This window comes from Octodon degus, unplaced genomic scaffold, assembly GCF_000260255.1.
Source record: "Octodon degus isolate 3935 unplaced genomic scaffold, OctDeg1.0 scaffold00160, whole genome shotgun sequence".
In the NCBI taxonomy this organism is placed as follows: domain Eukaryota; kingdom Metazoa; phylum Chordata; class Mammalia; order Rodentia; family Octodontidae; genus Octodon; species Octodon degus.
Window position 1 is genome coordinate 4,938,181 of NW_004524736.1, and position 21,466 is coordinate 4,959,646.

Sequence of the window (21,466 nt, forward strand, 5' to 3'; positions counted from 1 at the left end):
GCCTGGCTTCCAAAGGGAGGAGAGAGGAAGGTCAGTGTTCCCAGGGTGGGACTGGAGCCAGGTGTCCCCATCCTGCCTCACACCATGGACCACTTGCTGTCTGGCCCAGGGCCAGTTGCTAGGGAGAAACCTCTCTGTCCAGCAAACATGAATGACCCCTTCTCCACCCCTCACCTCCTCCCAGCCCCAAGCTTCAGGGCCTCCCTCCCAGGGGCCTGACTTCAGCTTGCAAGGAGTGCTTTTGCATGTGAGCTCTCCAGCTCTGGCAACTGTCAGGGCTGTGAGAGGCTGGGGGCACCAGGCTGTGTGAAAGCAGAGTGGGCTCATGTGTGAGAGAGTGAAAGAAAGCACCAGAGGCCGACAGTGAGTGTGTCATGGAATCCAAGGGCTGCCAAAGCATTGTGCTGCAGTGGAGCCAGGGGAAAGGGGCGGGCTGGGGAGCTGCTGGGGAAGGAAGGATGAATCAGTGGTGGGGTGGGGGAGCACAGGGCCCAGAGAGGCCAGGATTCCTTCCAGAGGCAGGTGGGGGTGGAGTGGGATCCCACCCCCACCCCTTCTAACATCCTCCCCCAGGATCTGGGAGAGGGGAGCAGGAAAAGATCTGTAAGGTGGAGTCTGCAGCCCAACCTTCTCCCATCCCTCAGGCAACATCAGTAAACAAGACTGAGTCTTTGCCCCCTCTCAGCCTCTTAAAAGCAGTCAGTGCTTCAAGAAGCAGATGGATTTTAGGCCTGCATTGTGCTTTACAATAGGCTGAATTCCAAAATGTGCACTATAGCCCCCTCCCCTCCTGGATAGTTCCCTCTGACTGTTAAGAGGGAACTGTGGCTCTAAAGTCTTGGGGAGCCAGGTTTGGTCCAAAGTATTACTCAGAGGAGGTGATAGGTAGAGAGTGTGTCCAGCCTGAGAGTTGATGCTGTAACCACCCCCCACCCCACCCCCACGCCCCAGTTAAATTTCCTTCTCCTCACTTCTTTGAGATCCCACTGTGCTCAGCATTTGGCAACATGACTTTCAAACCTTAACTGAGCATGTGCCCCCTTCTTTCTCCCAGGACTCCTTTGTTCCTAAAGCTCTTATGGCCTTTGGAATAGATTGTGGGTGAAATAAGGCTGGCCCCATTCTTCTCCAATTTAAACTTTCAAAATATTAATTCAATCACTTTTATTGAGACCCTGCTAAATCCTAGGTATTTAGTGTAGAAGGTAAAACCCAGGGTCCAGGGGCCAGGGAGATAGCTCAGTAGAATAAACACTTGCCTGGCAAGCGCAAGGGCCTAAGTTCAATCCCCAGTTCCAAGAAAACAAACAAACAAACAGGGTCTAGAGTGAAAAAAGTCAAGCCAGGTGTAGTGGCACATGCTTGTAATCCTAGCACTTGGGAAGCTGAATCAGGAGGATCACCATGAGTTCAAGGCCAGCCTGGGTGACATAGTGAGACTCTGTCTCAAAAGAGAGAGAGAGAGAGAGAGAGAGAGAGAGACCCTAGCCCCCTCAAAGTGATTCTATGATCCCATTTATATAAGATTCTAGAAAATACAAAGTAATTTTCCAGATAGAGGACAGATCAGGAGGAAAGGCTATGTGAAGGGAATTTGGGGAGTTGTGGGCATGCTAATTATTCCTTTTTTTTTTTTTTTTTTTTTGTGGAACCGGGGATTAAACTCAGGCCATGCGCTTGCCAGGGAAGCACTTATTCCACTGAGCCATCTCCCCGACCCCATTATTCTTGATTTGTGGCAATCGCTTTGTAGATACATGCTTAGTGTCAAAGCTTATCCAATTTTACTCTAATATGTGCAGTTTGTTATATGTCAATAAAATATTTTTTTAAAAAAAATAGTGACTGTCCCCAAAGGGCCTGCAGTTCAAGAGGGCCAAAATGGGAAAATGGATTAAATTGAAGGCAGCCTGAAGATGCTGAAGGTACTCTAGAGGTGAAGCTGCTGAGGGGGACAGAGGACTTCACACGTAGATCAGACCTTGTCAGAGAGTGAGAATTTAGTAGGCAATCCTGGAGGGCAAGGTCTGACCCTGGCACTCTAGCGATTCCCCAGGAGCCCAGCAGTGTAGGTGGGCACCAGGGCAGAGGTATGGTGCAGGGTGGAACCTTGCTGAGCCAGCTTGTCCCCTCCACCCTGCAGACAGCAAGGCCATCGTGGATGGTAACCTGAAGCTGATCTTGGGCCTGATCTGGACGCTGATCCTGCACTACTCCATCTCCATGCCCATGTGGGAGGATGAGGATGATGAGGATGCTCGCAAGCAGACACCAAAGCAGCGCCTGCTTGGCTGGATCCAGAACAAGGTGCCACAGCTGCCCATCACTAACTTCAACCGAGACTGGCAGGATGGCAAGGCCCTGGGTGCCCTGGTGGACAACTGTGCACCTGGTGAGTAGGCCAGCAGGCACCCTTGAAGCTCTCAGCCTGGAAGGGCAGTGGAAATGAGGCTGGGAGTTGTCAGCAATCAGAAGTACCATGGAGTCTGTTCCTTCTCCTAGCAGAAATCATTGCTGGAGTAAGGCTGGACCAGGGCTAGACCTGATTCTACAGTGGCAAGAAAAGATTTATAACACCTAATTTTACAGGCCCAGGCAGCAAGGTTCAGATGAGGTTCAGACAGGGCTGTGAGTTATCAGTGATCACTTGGAGGCCAGAGTTTTACTTCTCTGCTTTGCCACATGGGTGCCACTCGCTCTGAGCAGAGAAGGGAAGTGCAATGGGACTTGTAGCAAGAAAGCCCAGAGTGGGGCCAGGGAGATGGTTCAGTGGAATGAGCGCTTCCTGGCAAGCGCAAGGGCCTGAGTTCAATCTCCGGTTCTGCAAAAAAAAAAAAGAAAAGAAAAGAAAAGAAAAGAAAGAAAGAAAGTCCAGAGTTAGGCTGAGAGCAGACTCTTCTTGGTGAGGCCTTGGAAGAAGTTGAGAAGGGGTTGGGGCCCAGGATGATGTGGATAGAGGCAGCACAGTACTGTCCAGGGGCTGGTGACCCAACCCTGGCCCCTCTGGGTATGGGCCCTGACCTAATCAGGTGGAAATAGATTAGGCCCCTCAGAAAACTGAAGCTGTGTAGGCCAGGGCCCCACCCCATGCACAGCTCCTTTTTGACCATTTCCTGGGAAGAGAGGTCTTCTTCCACCGTCCACTGCCTGAGGAGCCACAGCCCCTTGGGGGAATCCCACCCCTACCTGAGGGTCAGCCAGGGAGCAGGGGACGGGAGGTGGGGGCACGCTGCCTGGGAAGCATTCCCAGCTGCTGAGCCACTGCCCACAGCTGGTGTGGCTGCCAGCAGTGAGCTCAGCTGTTCTGGCCAGTCATGGATTCCAGCCGTTGAGTGGCCCCCTCCCCACTAATGCATAAAGCGGCCCTCCAGCTCTGAACCAAGCATGTCCTGACCCTGTACAGCACCATGGCCTCACAATGTGATCTGGACTGCCTTGGCAGTTTTTTCTGCTAGGAGGCTGGGCTCTTCATGATAATAGAAGACAACTCATCCTCTTCCAAGGCAGTCAGGAAAGAACAGGGATTCTTATGACTGGACCTGGTGTGAGAAGTGCTCAGAGAACTGGGGCTGCAGCTTGAGGGGATAGGTCAGAGGCTGTGTGGGATGGGGCTTTGGCCTCCTCTCCCTGCCCCTGAAGAGCAAAAGACATCTGGCAAGAGTCCTTCATGGGGGCTTGATGCCCGGGGTCTCTGCTGGGTCTTGGGCAGGCAGGAGGCTTGCTGTCAGGGCTGTGCCAGGCTGCGTCAGCTGGGGCAGAAAGCCTTCATTGTTGGTGCTAGTGAGAGCTGCTGTGCCTCATTTGGGATCCCAGCGGATGGGCTGCAACATCAGGAGACAGCGGGAACCCGGCTGATCAGGGGCCTCGAGCCACCAAGGGCGTGAAAGCTGTAGTCTCTGAAGGTGCAGGGAGAACCAGTGCTCTGCATCTGCTGGCTGCTTTCCCCTAACTTGACTCTTCTCACCATCTCTCCAGGCCTCTGCCCAGACTGGGAGGCCTGGGATCCCAACCAGCCTGTACAGAACGCCCGAGAGGCCATGCAACAGGCAGACGACTGGCTCGGGGTGCCCCAGGTACACTGGCAGATGGATGGCACGTGAGGCATGAGGGATGGGGGAGCAGAGCCAGAGGCTGGCCTGCCGGGATATGTGGCAGGATGCAGATGAGAGCTGAGGCTGCTGGGCAAGAGGGTGCCCTGAGAACGTCATTCCTCTCTGTGCAGGTGATTGCGCCCGAGGAGATTGTGGACCCCAACGTGGATGAGCATTCAGTCATGACCTACCTCTCCCAGTTTCCCAAAGCCAAGCTCAAACCTGGCGCCCCTGTTCGCTCCAAGCAGCTGAACCCCAAGAAAGCTATTGCCTATGGGCCTGGTATGTATGGCACCCTTTGGGCTTTCCCCAGGGAAACTGAGGCAGGGTAGGGTCCCACCTGTGGGATTCTCCCTAGGGAAGCTGTGGCGGGGTAGTGTCCCACCGTGTAATGTGGATTCTGCTTTTACCCCTAGGCATTGAGCCCCACGGCAACACAGTGCTGCAGCCTGCTCACTTCACTGTACAGACAGTGGATGCTGGGCTGGGAGAGGTGCTGGTCTACATTGAGGACCCTGAGGGCCACACGGAAGAGGTATGGAGAGCCCCTAGGAATGGAGAGATTAGCATGAGATTGGAACCAGATGTCTGGGGGTGGCTTAAGGTATCACCATGGTACCATCTGTATCTAGAAAGCCCTGGACACTGTGGAGTCAGGAGTCAGCAGGAGCCACAACCACTGTGACTTCCATCTTTTTCCTTTTCAATAGGCCAAGGTGGTTCCCAATAATGACAAGGATCGCACATATGCTGTCTCCTATGTGCCCAAGGTTGCTGGATTACACAAGGTATCTCCCTGCAGGCCCTCCCACCCTCCCTGCTGTTCACATCCATAGCTGTGATTCAGTGGACCCCTCTCAGCCTACACCCGCCCGTCTCAGGGCACCAGTCATCCACCGTCCTCTGCTCTGCCCCTCCACCCTTCTTAGAACTGCTCTCCACTAGAAGCTAATCTTTGACCTGTGATCCCTAGGTGACTGTGCTCTTTGCTGGCCAGAACATTGAGCGTAGCCCCTTTGAGGTGAATGTGGGCATGGCCCTTGGGGATGCCAACAAGGTGTCAGCCCGTGGCCCTGGCCTGGAACCTGTGGGTAATGTGGCAAACAAACCCACCTACTTTGACATCTACACTGCTGGTATGTATACACCCCCAGGCATGTCAGGTGGGCAGCTCTTGATGGGAGGAGGGGTGTGAACAGGGGGCTTGGGCAGAGGCTCTAAACAGAGGCTGGTTGGCCTCAGAATGGGGGAGCCTCAATCAGCTGTGTGTCCAGAATGGCTCCTGATGGCGTTTGTCCATGCAGGGGCTGGCACTGGTGACGTTGCTGTGGTGATCGTGGACCCACAGGGCCGTCAGGACACAGTAGAGGTGGCCCTGGAGGACAAGGGTGACAGCACATTCCGTTGCACATACAGGCCTGTGATGGAGGGACCTCACACAGTGCACGTGGCCTTTGCCGGTTCCCCCATCACTCGCAGTCCATTCCCTGTCCATGTGGCAGAAGGTAAGCAGCTTTACACTGATCCTCCAAATAACCCACACAGAAGCCAGGATGCAGAAAGCCTTGCCACCATATTCTGGGTCTGAGGACTGATGGGAAATGCAGGACCTAATCCACAAGGTGGGGCAGCTAGTTGAGGAGAGCCTGGGTTGGATAAAGGGAAGAGCATCCTTCAGACCACTGAAGGATACCACAACAGCTTACACTGTGGAAAGATTGAGAGGAAGTGGCAGGGCCACACTGGTGACCAGTAAGAGCCCGCCTACTTGCCAGGCCTTCCGTTGACCCTTCTGCACTGGTTCTCTCCCTACATTCAGTGCCCCCGCCGCCTCCTGCTCCCTCTGTGCCCATCGTCCACCAGGCCAAGAGAGTGGCGCCACGTTAGTACTCGCCAGTGGAGGCAAGGCTGGGCATAGCCATACCTGACTGGCCTCACCTGTGTTGTGTGGCATGAACCACATGCTGTGGATTGGCCCCATTCCGTGGCATTCAGTGGAAGGCCCCAGGTTCCATGCCACTGGCTGTGCTCCCTGGCAGGACTAGTTTCCTTGCCATTTGCCTGATGATTTCTGTGGTCAGCTTAGGGTCTGTGCCACTGCCTGTGTTCTGTGGCAGGCCTTGGGTTTTATGCCACTGCTTGTGTTCTGGGGCAGGCCCTGAGTTACATCTCCTTGCCTGTTTAGTGGTACTCCTTGAGGCACCATGCCATGTTATGTATTCTGTGGCAGGCAGAGATTTTTACTCTTGCCTGTGTCCTGCAGCAGGCCGCATTCTATGCATTGCCTGTGTTCTGTGGCAGGCTTTGTGTGACATGGAACAGCTCTGGTTCCATGGCATTGCTGGGTGTTTTGCAGCATGGCCTGGTTCCTGAGGCTGCAATAGTGGGCTTGAGAAGGTCCTGATGAACAGACTTGGTGTGGATGAAGGGCCCTTCCCTGTCTCTCTTAGCCCACTCTTAGCCCAGGCTTTGTCATGTTTTTTGTGCCAAGTGGCAGTGGCTCTGAGGACCCCAGCAGAAAAGGTTTCTTGTAACCTCCCTGACCTGGGGCCAGCTCTCTACTCAGCACAGCATCGTGGTTGTTTGGGAGGCATAACAGCGAGCAGGCAGGGATGCATGGGGTCATGGCCTGTGCTTGTTGGTACGAAGGGTCAAAAAAGACTGTGGGCAGTGACAGAGACAAGCCAACTTCCCTTTCATTCCTCTCCCCAGCCTGTAACCCCAATGCCTGCCGTGCCTCTGGACGAGGCCTGCAGCCCAAAGGTGTCCGTGTGAAAGAGGTGGCTGACTTCAAGGTGTTCACCAAGGGTGCTGGTAGTGGGGAGCTCAAGGTCACAGTTAAGGGGCCAAGTAAGTACCAGGGCCAGCAGGGGGGCTGGGGTGGAGAAACAGGGAGGAAATCTGGCCAGTTGTTCTGACAACCTGAGGGTGAGGACCACCAGCCCACAACACACTGGGAGAGGACCCCAAAGGGGCACCGTGGGATCATGGCACATTGTCTCTGGCCTGCCTCAGCTTCCCAGCCTGCAAACTAGAACTAGTTCTGTCTGTCTTGTTTGGCTCCCTGGGGTGACCATGGTCCCTGCCCTGGGTCTCAGCTCTGCCCATAGTCACACTGCCCTTAGCTCCCTGGGCCCCAAGGCTTTCCTGAGAGGATTGAGAAATTGGGACTCACAGTACATAACCTGCCCTCCCACCAGAGGGCACAGAGGAGCTGGTAAAGGTTCGAGAAGCTGGAGATGATGTGTTTGAGTGCGAGTACTACCCCGTGGTGCCTGGGAAGTATGTGGTGACCATCACATGGGGTGGCTACGCCATCCCCCGAAGGTAAGAGCCATTTGAGCCATCATGGGGCAAGAGGAAGGGAGGCAAGCTGCAGGCAATGAGGTGGAGAAGAGGGTGCCTCTGGCAGGGGCAGTTGCTGGCACTGACATGGGCTCCCTCTTTACCCCAGCCCTTTCGAGGTCCAGGTGAGCCCAGAAGCAGGGACACAGAAGGTGCGAGCCTGGGGCCCTGGTTTGGAGACTGGCCAGGTGGGCAAGTCAGCTGACTTTGTGGTGGAGGCCATTGGCACAGAAGTGGGGACACTGGGTAAGTGGCTGGGTGCAAGAAGGTGGGATTAATGGGGAGAGGTATGACATCTTGGAGGGACAGACACTGGGGAGTGACTGGGGACAGGTGGGAGTACTGAGGGTTATCAGGATGAGCAGGGAGATGGGATGCTGGGGGACTGGGGAGGTTGCTGTAGGGAGAGATGAGAAACCCGCCTGAGTCTAAGCTGTCTCTCACACCCTCTCATGCTCTGCTTCTCACCCAGGTTTTTCCATTGAGGGGCCCTCACAGGCCAAGATTGAGTGCGATGACAAGGGCGATGGTTCCTGCGATGTGCGGTACTGGCCCACAGAGCCTGGCGAGTATGCCGTGCATGTCATTTGTGATGACGAGGACATCCGTGACTCCCCTTTCATTGCCCACATCCAGCCAGCCCCACCAGACTGCTTCCCGGACAAGGTGCGAGCCCGGCTCCTGCACACAGGCTGGGATGGGAGGTGGTGAGCTCGGGCTCCTCCAGGCCCAACCTGGCTCTCATCTCTCGCCCTGCCCAGGTGAAGGCCTTTGGGCCTGGGCTGGAGCCCACTGGCTGCATTGTAGACAAGCCTGCTGAGTTCACCATCGATGCCCGAGCAGCCGGCAAGGGAGACCTGAAGCTCTATGCCCAGGTGGGTGCCACCCAGGCTCTGCTGCCCCCACTATCCCTGGCAGGGACTCCAGAAGGGAGATTGCCACATCAAGAAAGCAGGAGTGGGTCTCATGGGTCCATTAGTAGGACAAAAAACTTAAAACTTATTTTCTTATTCCTGGTAACCTTAGAATCATATTTTACATAAAACTCATTTTTTTAACTGATAATGTACATTTGAAAGATGATACTACTGAATTTTAGCTAAAATTTTATTTTCTCAAACTCACATCCATTGGCCCTGAGATGTTAATGAATATTTTCTTCAGACTCCTCCATTTTAGGAGTACTGATTTCACCCTGCTTCTCCCTGACAGATACATTTCAGAGATGAAGAAAACTAGACTGGGAAAGCCCACCACACAGGTGGCCTTGAGTCAGGGCTTATGGCTCCCAGGGTGGGTCTGGCCACTAGAGCATGTGACCACTAGGATGTGGTCTGATGACAAGGCTGGTGAGGCTTCAGTGTGTTAGTGGGCAGGACAGGAGTGGTGCTAAGGCTGCCTGCTGCTGTCAGCCACAGCCACTAAGAACCTTGCTTGGGTGCCGCCCACAGGATGCAGACGGCTGCCCCATCGATATCAAAGTGATCCCCAACGGTGACGGCACCTTCCGCTGCTCCTACGTGCCCACCAAGCCCATCAAGCACACCATCATCGTCTCCTGGGGTGGCGTCAACGTGCCTAAGAGCCCCTTCAGGGTGCGTCCTGCCCACTCCCAGGGGCCCCAGAGGGAGATGGGCTGTGTTCAGCAGGGATGGGATGGTAGTCCCTGGAACTTTGCAGCCCCTCCCCATCCAAAGATCCTCACTGGTGCTAAAATGGATCCATTAGGCTGGGGCAAGTGGTGTGAGGAAGAGGATGGGACTTGAGGGAGGTGTATGGTGCTGAGCTCTGACCCCTGCCCACAGGTGAATGTGGGAGAAGGCAGTCACCCCGAGAGGGTGAAGGTATATGGCCCCGGCGTGGAGAAGACAGGCCTCAAGGCCAATGAGCCCACTTACTTCACAGTGGACTGCAGTGAAGCAGGGCAAGGTGCGCATGTGCACAGGGCTGGGTCTGAGCAGGAGGGGCACGGACTCCAGTGGGATCCTGTACCCAGCAGGTGTGGGAGGAGTAGGCCCCCCTCAGGCTTCTGCCTTCCTTCCCTCAGGCGACGTGAGCATTGGCATCAAGTGCGCCCCTGGTGTCGTGGGACCTGCAGAAGCTGACATTGACTTTGACATCATCAAGAATGACAACGACACCTTCACAGTCAAGTACACGCCCCCAGGAGCTGGTCACTACACTATCATGGTGCTGTTTGCCAACCAGGTACCCCCAGCTCTCTGCTGTTGGGAGTGACAGAGGTCTATGTAGGAGGCCTATGCAGGCAGCTGGCAGTGTGTGGTTTGGGGGGCAGGAGGCACAGTTATGCAGACCCTTCCCTGAGTGTGGGCACTGCAGCCAAGAGGACACACAGGGCTGTGCACAGGCCATCCTTGTCCACACTCATCTGCTGAGCATTTGACCAACATTCAGCCTGGCACAGGTGGGCTGTGTAGGCAGAGCCATGACCAGGTCCTTTCCATTTCCAGGAGATCCCTGCCAGCCCCTTCCACATCAAGGTGGACCCATCCCATGATGCCAGCAAGGTCAAGGCTGAGGGTCCAGGGCTGAACCGCACAGGTAGGCATCTGGAGGCAGGAGGCCAGTGTGAGGCTGGGCTTGAGGGAGGCCCTCACCACCATTTCTGGTGGCCTCTCAGGTGTGGAAGTCGGGAAGCCCACTCACTTCACGGTGCTAACCAAGGGAGCCGGCAAGGCCAAGCTGGATGTGCACTTTGCTGGGGCTGCCAAGGGTGAGGTTGTGCGGGACTTTGAAATCATAGACAACCATGACTACTCCTACACCGTCAAGTACACCGCTGTCCAGCAGGTGCGTCCCATCCTTGCATGACCAGGGACCTGGGATCCCTCCTCCAGTCTCACAGAACTGTTCTTTTCGTGTTCCTTTCTTGCCTCCCATTCTCTCTTGCACTGTGTCTCTGAGCCTGAGTTAACAGAGGCCAGGAGATATTGCTGGGCTGTAGCTAAGTTACCTAGTTCTGACCTTCTGTTATACCCAATAGGGCAACATGGCAGTGACTGTGACCTATGGCGGGGACCCTGTCCCCAAAAGCCCCTTTATAGTAAATGTGGCACCCCCACTGGACCTCAGCAAAGTCAAAGTTCAAGGCCTCAACAGCAGTAAGTGGATAAGAGCCACCCTGGGAGTGAAGGGTGTTGGAGTGGGGTGGGCTGGAGTCCCTGTTCATGGTGTCCCTTGTGCCCTTGTGCTCCATACAGAAGTGGCTGTGGGGCAGGAGCAAGCATTTTCTGTGAACACTCGAGGGGCCGGTGGTCAGGGCCAGCTGGATGTGCGAATGACCTCACCCTCCCGACGGCCAATCCCCTGCAAACTGGAGCCTGGGGGTGGAGCAGAAGCCCAGGCAGTTCGTTACATGCCCCCTGAAGAGGGACCCTACAAGGTGGAAATCACCTATGACGGTCACCCAGTGCCTGGTAGCCCCTTTGCTGTGGAGGGTGTACTGCCCCCCGACCCCTCTAAGGTGAGGAGACAGGTTGGTTGGAGCCAGGACTTGGAGCTTTGTGAGAAAAGTGGACCAATCAGGTGCAGAGGGCAGAAGGACTTACGTCCAGGAGCGGGCATAGCCAAGGGCTTAGGCACAGGTCTGTCTTCCACCCCAGGACCTTCTTTGTAAACAACTTAATGATTAAGAACCTTGGCTTATGGGCTGGAGAGATGGCTCAGTGGAATAAGCGCTTCTCTAGCAAGTGCAAGGTCCTGAGTTCAATCCTCGGTTCCGCAAAAAAAAAAAAAGAACCTTGGCTTAAATCATGGGTCCACTAACTAGGACAAATCATTTCATCTTCTGAATACTTGTACTCAGCCATAGCTGCTCCACTGAAGGTTCTCAGCTTGGGGGAGGCTGGGCCACTATGGAGGTAGGGCAGTTTGGGCAAGGCCACAAATGGAGAACTCACACACCTGCTCCCTCCTAGGTCTGTGCTTATGGCCCTGGGCTCAAGGGTGGCCTGGTAGGCACCCCTGCACCATTCTCCATCGACACCAAAGGTGCTGGCACAGGTGGCCTCGGGCTGACTGTGGAGGGCCCCTGTGAGGCCAAGATCGAGTGTCAGGACAATGGCGATGGCTCATGTGCCGTCAGCTACCTGCCCACAGAGCCCGGCGAGTACACCATCAATATCCTGTTTGCCGAAGCCCACATCCCAGGATCGCCCTTCAAGGCTACCATCCAGCCCGTGTTTGACCCAAGCAAGGTTCGGGCCAGTGGGCCAGGCCTGGAGCGTGGCAAGGCTGGAGAGGCAGCCACCTTCACTGTGGATTGCTCGGAGGCGGGTGAGGCTGAGCTGACCATTGAGATCCTGTCCGATGCTGGCGTCAAGGCAGAGGTGCTGATCCACAACAACGCAGATGGCACCTACCACATCACCTATAGCCCCGCATTCCCTGGCACCTATACCATCACCATCAAGTATGGCGGCCACCCAATCCCCAAATTCCCCACCCGTGTCCACGTGCAACCAGCTGTTGACACAAGCGGTGTCAAGGTCTCGGGCCCTGGAGTGGAGCCTCATGGTGAGTGAGAGAGGAGACAGCAGTGGGAGGGAAGGAGGGAGGGATGTAGGCCTGAGGGCTGGACTCTGGAAGCCCAAGTCCTCAGGGGTCTAGCCATCCCAAAGAAAGTGCCGAGGGGACAAGCAGGGCATGGATGTTACCCTCTGCTCTTGTGACAAAATGGCATCTTCCCCTGGGCATATTTCTGGGCCTGATCTTTACACTTACTAGCATAAGGGAGCTCAGACCCAGGAAAGTTAAAAACCCTGCTCAGGAGGGAGCTCTGGGACTGAAGATAGTAAGAGTCAAGGGACAGTAGCATAAGTGGGCCATCTACAGGAGCCACACTTGGGACTGGGTGTGGGGGAGACAGAGGCCCAGACTTACCCTCTAGGACCCACATTCTGGTGGAACAACTGATGTGGGCAGCAAATGCCACCAGCTGCAGAGGACAGCCTGGGGCCAACAGGGGTACAGAGAGGTAGCCGGGCTCTACTTGGAAGATTAGGGCTGAACACCCATGCTGAGAATGCTTCTCTGGGATGCAGGTGTCCTGCGGGAAGTGACCACTGAGTTCACTGTGGATGCAAGATCTTTAACAGCCATGGGTGGCAACCACGTGACAGCTCGTGTGCTCAACCCCTCGGGTGCTAAGACAGACACCTACGTGACAGACAATGGGGATGGCACCTACCGAGTGCAGTACACGGCCTATGAAGAGGGTGAGTGGCAGGGCTGAGTGAGGCACATCTGGTGGGGCGCCATCCCAGTGTGCTCAGCCTGGTGGGATGGTGGGGGCCACATTCCCAGACTGACTTTGTGGCTGACTTCCAGGGGTACACTTGGTGGAAGTGCTATATGATGAGGTGGCTGTGCCCAAGAGCCCCTTCCGAGTGGGCGTGACTGAAGGCTGTGACCCCACCCGAGTCCGGGCCTTTGGGCCAGGCCTAGAGAGTGGCCTGGTCAACAAGTCCAACCGCTTCACTGTGGAAACCAGGTATCCTCACCCTTCCCTAACCTTGACCTGAGGCTGTGGTCACCTTGATCTTGTCTCTCCCATCTGTCCTTTTGTCTGTGATTCACCCTACCACCTCCCCTTAAGGCACAAACCTCCCATAGTCTCCCTCCCCTGTGGAGCCCCAGCTACCTGCTCTCATTTTGCTCCCTAGCCCCAAACTCTCTCCATTCCACACTCAATGGTCCTAGCAGAGGGTATGGGGGTGTCATTTTGCAGGGGAGCTGGCACTGGCGGCCTAGGCCTAGCCATTGAGGGCCCTTCAGAAGCCAAGATGTCCTGCAAAGACAACAAGGATGGTAGCTGCACCGTGGAGTACATCCCCTTCACCCCTGGAGACTATGATGTCAACATCACCTTCGGGGGCCGGCCCATCCCAGGTACACAGGAGGGGTGGCATGGGGAAGGCTGTGAGATGCCCACTCTGGGAGAGGGGAGCTAGGTATGGAGACTGGCAGAGGGGCACCCTGGAGCAGGTGGAGGCAGGAGCCCCCATGGCAGGAGGGAAGCCCAAGGGTGCAGAGGCCTGGCTGGCTAGAAAGCTGGGCAGGGGCTGCTATGGGTGTGACAGCCCCTCTCATTTGTTCCCAGCAGCCCTTGCCTAGAGTCAGACTTCAGCCATGCAGGGCCACTCAAGAGGGTTGGTCACTCAGATGATCCAGGTCATTGCTGTTGGCTGCCAGGTCAATGTCAGAAAATATTTGACCCCTAGCACAGATGGGCAGATTTGCCCAGCCTCAGGCCACAGCCAAGTTCCTTTATTCTTATTTATGTTTTCTTAGAAGGTTCTTAAGCATTTTCAAATGTTGGTCTGGCCTTCCTGTGGTTATCTCAAGGCAGGAGGCTGCCCCTTCCTGGGTCCTTGGCATCAGGGAGACCTTCATGGCAGGTGGGTAGAGACTGATGTCCTCCTCTTCCTCACAGGGAGTCCATTCCGGGTACCAGTGAAGGACGTGGTGGACCCTGGGAAGGTGAAGTGCTCAGGGCCAGGGCTGGGGGCTGGGGTCAGGGCCCGTGTACCACAGACCTTCACAGTGGACTGCAGTCAAGCCGGACGTGCCCCCCTGCAAGTGGCTGTGCTGGGCCCTACAGGTATAGAGTGTTGGGGGTGGGGAAGGCAGCAGGGCAAGGAGCCAGGAGGCTCTGCTGACTCTGTACTCCTTGCCCAGGTGTGGCTGAGCCTGTCGAGGTGCGTGACAATGGGGATGGCACCCACACTGTCCACTATACCCCTGCCACTGACGGGCCCTACACAGTAGCTGTCAAGTATGCTGACCAGGAGGTGCCCCGCAGGTAAGGAGCAGCTCAGCTCTCGAGGCTTCTCCTGGGGCCACTGCTGATCTTGGAGAGACCCTTCCCATGTGAGCCTCATCTGGTGGATGCTCCATCCTGCTCCTCCCTGGAGCTCTCTGCCCTGGATGTGGACTTGGACACCAAAATTAGCACTTACAGGAAGGGCTAATGAGAGAGGCCCTTCTTTTTAACAGTTAGCTAGCTTCTTCTAGGTAATGGCAAAGAAATACTGTGTCAAAGGAGTCCCTGGGTGACCTGCCCTGGGACTTGGGGTACAACCTGGCCCCTGGAAATGGGCCCCTCTTTCCCACAAAGATATCCCTCCTGCCTGTGTGTATGGGGGGGGCATGTGACCAAGATAAGATGGGACCTCCCACCCCCCTGCCAACTGTCTATCCTTCTGCCACTCAAGCCCGTTCAAGATCAAGGTGCTGCCGGCTCACGATGCCAGCAAGGTGCGGGCCAGCGGCCCCGGCCTCAATGCCTCTGGCATCCCTGCCAGCCTGCCAGTGGAGTTCACCATCGATGCTCGGGATGCTGGGGAGGGGCTGCTCACTGTCCAGATCCTGGTGAGTCCCACGCACCTACCTCTCAGTCAGGCCCTGGGTGCAGGCAGGCCTTGATCCCTGCTTCTCTCCCAGGACCCCGAGGGCAAGCCTAAGAAGGCCAATATCCGAGACAATGGGGATGGCACATATACCGTGTCATACCTGCCAGACATGAGTGGCCGGTACACCATCACCATCAAGTATGGCGGCGATGAGATCCCTTACTCGCCTTTCCGCATCCATGCCCTGCCCACTGGAGATGCCAGCAAGTGCCTTGTTACAGGTGGGCACCCACTCCACATCCCCACCCTTCTCACCATCCAGCCCCCTCAGAACATGTCCCCATCCCCTGCCCAGTCCTCAGGGGTGGCCAGCCAGAGAGCCTGGCCCCCTCCAACCCCTTTCCACTCCAGCCCCACCCTTAATACTGCAATGCCTAACACCCTTCTCTTTTTCCAGTGTCCATTGGAGGCCATGGCCTGGGTGAGCATCTTCCTCTCTCTTTTGCTAGGGGCTGGGGGCTTACAGACAGCTGAGAACTCAGGGCAAGAGCTGAGCACAGCCCCCACAGCCCCTAACCTGTCTTTTCCTTATGGCAGGTGCCTGCCTGGGTCCCCGGATCCAGATTGGAGAGGAGACTGTGATCACAGTGGATGCCAAGGCAGCTGGCAAGGGGAAGGTGACCTGCACGGTGTCCACGCCAGATGGGGCAGAGCTTGACGTGGATGTGGTGGAGAACCACGATGGTACCTTTGACATCTACTACACCGCGCCCGAACCGGGCAAGTACGTCATCACCATCCGCTTTGGGGGCGAGCACATCCCCAACAGCCCCTTCCACGTTCTGGTAAGCTCACATCCCCACCAGGGACAGACAATGGCTGATGGGGAATGGGGAGGGAACGCCATTCTAAGCTGTCCTCGCCTCCAGGACCCTTGAGGTCCTGAAGCCTCCTGAAGGGGGAAGGGCGCACAGCTCTGCTTTTGGCTGGCATAGACTCAGAACTTAGAGATGCAGTGCTCCCCTCTGCCAGGACTGCTGTCCTCGATCTGTATGCACAAAGGGGGGCCCTGCAGGAGCGCCAGGATGGGGCACCTGAGATACCACACAGGACCTTAGTTCCCCTGGCCATTCTCTGAGTTGCACCCTGTGCCCAGTGCCTTGCCTCCCCAGGCATGTGACCCCCTGCCCCGTGTGGAGGAGCCCTCTGAAGTGCTGCCACTGCGCCAGCCCTACGCCCCTCCCCGGCCCAGCACCTGCCCCACGTACTGGGTACTGTGCCTGCCACGGTGGACCTCGGCCTCTTTCCCCCTCTTCCTCCATTTCTTCCTTCTGTTCTTCTGTCGTCAATGCTGGGGCATGGTTTGGGGCCTCTTGTAGAGTAGGCAGGCAACAGTCTGGGCAGAGGGAGCTCTAAGCAGGCACAGCACTCCATTTCTTGCAACCGGCACACTTCTCAGGCCCTCGGGTGTCACCTCTGATCATCTTGTTCTCTCCTTGCTTTGTCAACTTTGGTCATGAGGCAGGCTGCACTCCAACGCCCTCCGCAGACCATGACCATTTCCTCTCACCTGTTGCAGGCTACAGAGGAGCCCGTGGTGCCCATGGAGCCCTTGGAGTCCATGCTGCGGCCCTTCAACCTGGTCATCCCCTTCACTGTGCAGAAAGGAGAGCTCACAGGTATGGCCTAGGGTCCCTAGCACGAAAGAAAGCCTCCTAGAGTTGAAAACTGAGGGCACAGAGAGGGAACAAACTACTCTAGGTCACAAACCAAATTGGGCAGCGCTAAAACTCAGACTCAAGTCACCTGTCTCTCAGTTCCTGCTTCCACCTGCTGCTCCAACCTGTGTCCCAGTACCTGGCCTCAGGGGTGAAAGCAGAGCCACACAGGAGCAGGGCGAGGGGCAGCAAGGGCTTCCAGTGGGAGAAACCAGGGTCCCCTCTATAACTGTGCCCTGCAGGGGAGGTGAGGATGCCCTCTGGGAAGACTGCCCGACCCAACATCACTGACAACAAGGATGGCACCATCACGGTGAGGTATGCGCCTACCGAGAAGGGACTGCACCAGATGGGGATCAAATATGACGGCAACCACATCCCCGGTGAGTGGGCTGCAGGGGCCCTGCCCTCCCTCCTTGAGCAGTCAAGCACCACTGCGTGCAGACACCCTGCGTTCTCTAGAGAAGCTCATGTCCTGGGGGAGGCAGGCTTCCAGGAACCAAGTCCCCATGGTAAAGGTGCAGGGCTCAGCAGGGAAGCTGCTGGAAAGTGTGGGGGCCTAGGTGGGCACAGGAAGCCCCTGCCCTGTGCTGACCCAGCCCTCTCCCTGTCCCCCCAGGGAGCCCCTTGCAGTTCTATGTGGACGCCATCAACAGCCGCCATGTCAGTGCCTATGGGCCAGGCCTGAGCCATGGTATGGTCAACAAGCCGGCTACTTTTACCATTGTCACCAAGGATGCTGGAGAAGGTGAGGAGAACTGCAGGGATGGGTGTAGGACAAGCCAGCTACATAGGCAAGAGCAGGACCTCTAACCTCAGCCCTGTCTCCACCCTACAGGGGGTCTATCTCTGGCTGTGGAGGGCCCATCCAAGGCAGAGATCACCTGTAAGGACAATAAGGATGGCACCTGCACCGTATCCTACCTGCCCACAGCACCTGGAGACTACAGCATCATCGTGCGCTTTGATGACAAGCACATCCCAGGGAGTCCCTTCACAGCCAAGATCACAGGTGGGTGACATCTGGACACAGTCAGCATACAGCATGGACATACAGACACACATGCACAGAACATACAGCAGATGTGTAGTTCTCTCGGGACTCAGACAGAAGCCCTCTAAAGGTGGAGAAAGAGTTGTTGGATAGACACAGAGAACACTTCTCCACAGCAGAGAAGGCCATCCAACCATCCCAGGCTTAGGCAGGATCTCATTTTGTTTTTGAAGTTACTCTTGAAAGCCAGAGTATTGGCCGTCTTCTGGTGAGATGCGTCCCTCAGGGTCTGCCCTGGGGGGTCCTGAGCCCCAGGGGTGCAGAGCTGCCTGGGGTCACAGCAGCTTCGTATCCAACTCCTCCACAGGTGATGACTCGATGAGGACCTCACAGCTGAATGTGGGCACTTCCACGGATGTGTCACTGAAGATCACAGAAAGTGACCTGAGCCTGCTCACTGCCAGCATCCGAGCACCTTCAGGCAACGAGGAGCCCTGCCTGCTGAAGCGCCTGCCCAACCGGCACATCGGTGAGCTTGGGTCTCCAGAGGTGTCTGGGTGGGGGGGAGAAGGGGCCTGAGGGCTGCTCTGCCTGATCCCCCCCACTCCACAGGGATCTCCTTCACCCCCAAGGAGGTCGGCGAGCACGTGGTAAGCGTGCGCAAGGGCGGCAAACACGTCACCAACAGCCCCTTCAAGATTCTGGTGGGGCCATCTGAGATTGGGGATGCCAGCAAGGTCCGGGTCTGGGGCAAGGGCCTCTCCGAGGGGCACACTTTCCAGGTGGCAGAGTTCTTCGTGGACACACGTAATGCAGGTACTTTTGCCCCAAGAGAGCCATTCCGACTGGCCCCTCTGGCGGGTGACTTCCTTTCCTGCCCAATGCCCATTTTGCCATACTCTTGCCTGGACTTCCTGGCCCATCTCTGTCAGACTTTACAGTCTGGGTCCATTCAGGGAAGTGAACATCCTGTCAGTTCTTGCACTTCTAAGAGAAAGCCTATTGTCCTTGGGGCCAAGGCCCCACTCACCCCTCTACCTCCCTCCACACCCCTTTGCTTAGTGGTTACTACATGCATTGGGTGCCCATTCTGGGCAGGGCCTGCAGTTTGAGATAGGGAGAGCATTGTAGTATGGGTGGCACAGGGCCGAGGGAGATATGTCCCTCCCCCTTCTCAGGTTATGGGGGCCTGGGGCTAAGCATTGAAGGCCCTAGCAAGGTGGACATCAACTGTGAGGACATGGAGGATGGCACATGCAAAGTCACCTACTGCCCCACGGAGCCTGGCACCTACATCATCAACATAAAGTTTGCTGACAAGCATGTGCCTGGTAAGCTCTGGGCGTGGGCCACATGGGGGTAGACCAGGGGCTGAGTGACAGGCAGTTTGTGTGCCTGACCCACCCTCCTACCCTACAGGAAGCCCCTTCACTGTGAAGGTGACTGGTGAGGGCCGCATGAAGGAAAGCATCACCCGGCGTAGACAGGCGCCTTCCATTGCCACCATCGGCAGTACCTGCGACCTCAACCTCAAGATCCCAGGTAGAGTGGGGAAGAGCTGGAGTGGAGGACAGTGGGAGAGGCCAGGCGCCCCCGCCCCCTGGTCTCCATATCCCTTCCTCACTGCTCACCTCACCTCCATGGATTCCGCAGGGAACTGGTTCCAGATGGTATCTGCCCAGGAGCGCCTGACACGCACCTTCACACGCAGCAGCCACACATACACCCGTACAGAGCGGACCGAGATCAGCAAGACGCGGGGCGGGGAGACAAAGCGTGAGGTGCGGGTGGAGGAGTCCACCCAGGTCGGTGGGGACCCTTTCCCTGCTGTTTTTGGGGACTTCCTGGGCCGGGAACGTCTGGGCTCCTTCGGCAGCATCACCCGGCAGCAGGAAGGTGAGCAGAGAGGCAGGGCTGGGCCAGGGTCCTTGCTGGGAGGCTTTGAGGGTGAGACTCAGCCCAGACAGCCTGGGCTGCTCTGGGCAGAGGATGGAGTTTCACTGGCATTGAGGGGCAGAAACAGCCCTGCTCGCCCTGACATTCCCAACCCTGCAGGGGAAGCCAGCTCTCAGGACATGACTGCACAGGTGACCAGTCCATCCGGCAAGATAGAAGCTGCAGAGATCGTCGAGGGGGAGGACAGTGCCTACAGTGTGCGCTTTGTGCCTCAGGAGATGGGGCCCCATACGGTCACTGTCAAGTACCGTGGCCAGCATGTGCCTGGCAGCCCCTTCCAGTTCACTGTGGGCCCGCTGGGTGAAGGAGGTGCTCACAAGGTGCGAGCTGGAGGCACAGGGCTAGAGAGAGGTGTGGCCGGCGTGCCAGGTGAGGGGCAAGGGCCTGGGAGAGAGTCTGGGGTCAGGGCAGCATGAGGAACAGTGGTATTCAAGTGCCCCCCTGCCCTGCTTCCCTACATACAGCTGAGTTTAGCATCTGGACCCGAGAAGCTGGTGCTGGGGGTCTGTCCATTGCAGTGGAGGGCCCCAGCAAGGCAGAGATTGCATTTGAAGACCGCAAAGATGGCTCCTGTGGGGTCTCCTATATTGTCCAGGAGCCAGGTTAGTATCCAGTGGTGCTGGACCAGACTGACCTTCCAGATCATGTTCTGTTCACTGACCAGGCCAAACATGCCCAAGACTGCAGGAGATGGGGAGAGCAGGCTCCCCTCAGTGGCCCTGCTCCTTCCCTCCTGTGTCCCTTCACCTACCCCTGGAGTGCTGGACTCTCCTCAGAGCTGAGCTCTGCCCTGAGGAACTGGTCCTGGATGAGGCTGTGGGTGTGGGTATCAGTCTCACCGTCCCCCAGCTAGGGCCTTACTGACTGGCTGCCCTTTCCAGGTGACTATGAAGTGTCCATCAAGTTTAACGATGAGCACATCCCAGACAGCCCCTTCGTGGTGCCCGTGGCCTCCCTCTCAGATGATGCACGCCGTCTCACGGTCACCAGCCTCCAGGTGTGTGCTGGGCGTGGGCCTCTCTGCTAACTGGAAGATAAGCAGGGGTCTAGGGTGGCAGGCCCATGTGGCCAGGAGTTTAGCAGTGACCTTCCCTGGAAGGGCCAGGCAGCAGGGGTCCCCCAGGGCAGGGCACTTGAGGAAGAGTCTGGGTCCCCATCCACTTACCCCTGCTCTGTCACTCTGCCTTGTTTTTCTTTGACCTTACTACCTCCTGTCATTTCTTAAACTGAGTTTGTTCTACTTCGTTCCCAAAGTTCTAATGATTTTATGAGAATAATATGAGAATAATATAAAATCAACATTAAAGGGGCTGGTGAGATGGCTCAGTGGTCTAAAGCACCTACTTAGAACAAGCTAAGCAAAGCACAGGGACCGCGGTTCAATCCCCCCAGCGCCACATGCCAGCCAGCCCCGCCCCCTGGTGGGCTGAGCTGGCCACACACACACACACACACACACACACACACACACACACACACATAAATAAATAAAAAAAAAAAAAACATTAAATAAGAGTAAGCCAGTTTGCAGAGAAGCCCCGCAAGCTCCTACATATATGCATGTAGCCTCAGGACCAGGTTGCCTCACCTGGTGTACAGATGGTGGGGGAGCTCCACTTTCTCCTGCCAGGATTTGTACAGTGAGCACGTCTTCTTTTCCTTCTATCAAAGGGACCATGTATAACGAGGGTCCTCAGCAATCACACTGCACATGGACAGGATCTTGCTAAGGAGCATGGAGGTGTACTCCACACACATCCCTCTTCCAGCTGCCCTTGAGGATAGACCCATCAGACCCCACTGAGCCCTGCTGCATCTGTCCCCACCCTAGAACCAGCCCCCAGAGCACTCCTGTGCCCCCTATGGTTCCCCTCCTTTGTCCATCTCTCCCCAGAAGCATGCCTAGACCAGGCCAGACACAGCTATCCACACCTGAGCTCTGGGGCACCTGCAGTCCATACAGCACTCTTAGGCCCTTTCTTCTCTTCC

General features: G+C 56.4%; 1 protein-coding gene across 2 annotated transcripts in view; it reads left to right on the top strand.

The window, feature by feature from the left end:
• Flnc (filamin C) overlaps positions 1-21,466 on the top strand; it is a 27,780-nt gene that overhangs the window by 3,058 nt on the left and 3,256 nt on the right. Inside the window, exons 2-43 of one of the 2 annotated variants that reach the window (XM_023702840.1) lie at positions 2,144-2,392; positions 3,976-4,073; positions 4,223-4,373; positions 4,508-4,626; positions 4,802-4,879; positions 5,065-5,227; positions 5,396-5,596; positions 5,911-5,973; positions 6,804-6,941; positions 7,292-7,418; positions 7,546-7,682; positions 7,909-8,102; positions 8,198-8,311; positions 8,888-9,031; positions 9,242-9,365; positions 9,484-9,644; positions 9,908-9,998; positions 10,078-10,247; positions 10,441-10,558; positions 10,658-10,920; positions 11,375-11,972; positions 12,500-12,673; positions 12,786-12,948; positions 13,186-13,346; positions 13,891-14,058; positions 14,136-14,259; positions 14,672-14,828; positions 14,901-15,090; positions 15,267-15,290; positions 15,407-15,654; positions 16,389-16,488; positions 16,770-16,910; positions 17,147-17,275; positions 17,366-17,539; positions 17,889-18,050; positions 18,134-18,337; positions 18,700-18,852; positions 18,941-19,063; positions 19,175-19,417; positions 19,577-19,846; positions 19,942-20,079; positions 20,359-20,474. In XM_023702840.1, coding sequence (XP_023558608.1) covers positions 2,144-2,392; positions 3,976-4,073; positions 4,223-4,373; positions 4,508-4,626; positions 4,802-4,879; positions 5,065-5,227; positions 5,396-5,596; positions 5,911-5,973; positions 6,804-6,941; positions 7,292-7,418; positions 7,546-7,682; positions 7,909-8,102; positions 8,198-8,311; positions 8,888-9,031; positions 9,242-9,365; positions 9,484-9,644; positions 9,908-9,998; positions 10,078-10,247; positions 10,441-10,558; positions 10,658-10,920; positions 11,375-11,972; positions 12,500-12,673; positions 12,786-12,948; positions 13,186-13,346; positions 13,891-14,058; positions 14,136-14,259; positions 14,672-14,828; positions 14,901-15,090; positions 15,267-15,290; positions 15,407-15,654; positions 16,389-16,488; positions 16,770-16,910; positions 17,147-17,275; positions 17,366-17,539; positions 17,889-18,050; positions 18,134-18,337; positions 18,700-18,852; positions 18,941-19,063; positions 19,175-19,417; positions 19,577-19,846; positions 19,942-20,079; positions 20,359-20,474 — 6,863 coding nt within the window. The remainder of the gene's footprint in view (positions 1-2,143; positions 2,393-3,975; positions 4,074-4,222; positions 4,374-4,507; positions 4,627-4,801; positions 4,880-5,064; positions 5,228-5,395; positions 5,597-5,910; positions 5,974-6,803; positions 6,942-7,291; positions 7,419-7,545; positions 7,683-7,908; positions 8,103-8,197; positions 8,312-8,887; positions 9,032-9,241; positions 9,366-9,483; positions 9,645-9,907; positions 9,999-10,077; positions 10,248-10,440; positions 10,559-10,657; positions 10,921-11,374; positions 11,973-12,499; positions 12,674-12,785; positions 12,949-13,185; positions 13,347-13,890; positions 14,059-14,135; positions 14,260-14,671; positions 14,829-14,900; positions 15,091-15,266; positions 15,291-15,406; positions 15,655-16,388; positions 16,489-16,769; positions 16,911-17,146; positions 17,276-17,365; positions 17,540-17,888; positions 18,051-18,133; positions 18,338-18,699; positions 18,853-18,940; positions 19,064-19,174; positions 19,418-19,576; positions 19,847-19,941; positions 20,080-20,358; positions 20,475-21,466) is intronic. The other variant, XM_004642730.2, reaches the window with a different exon arrangement.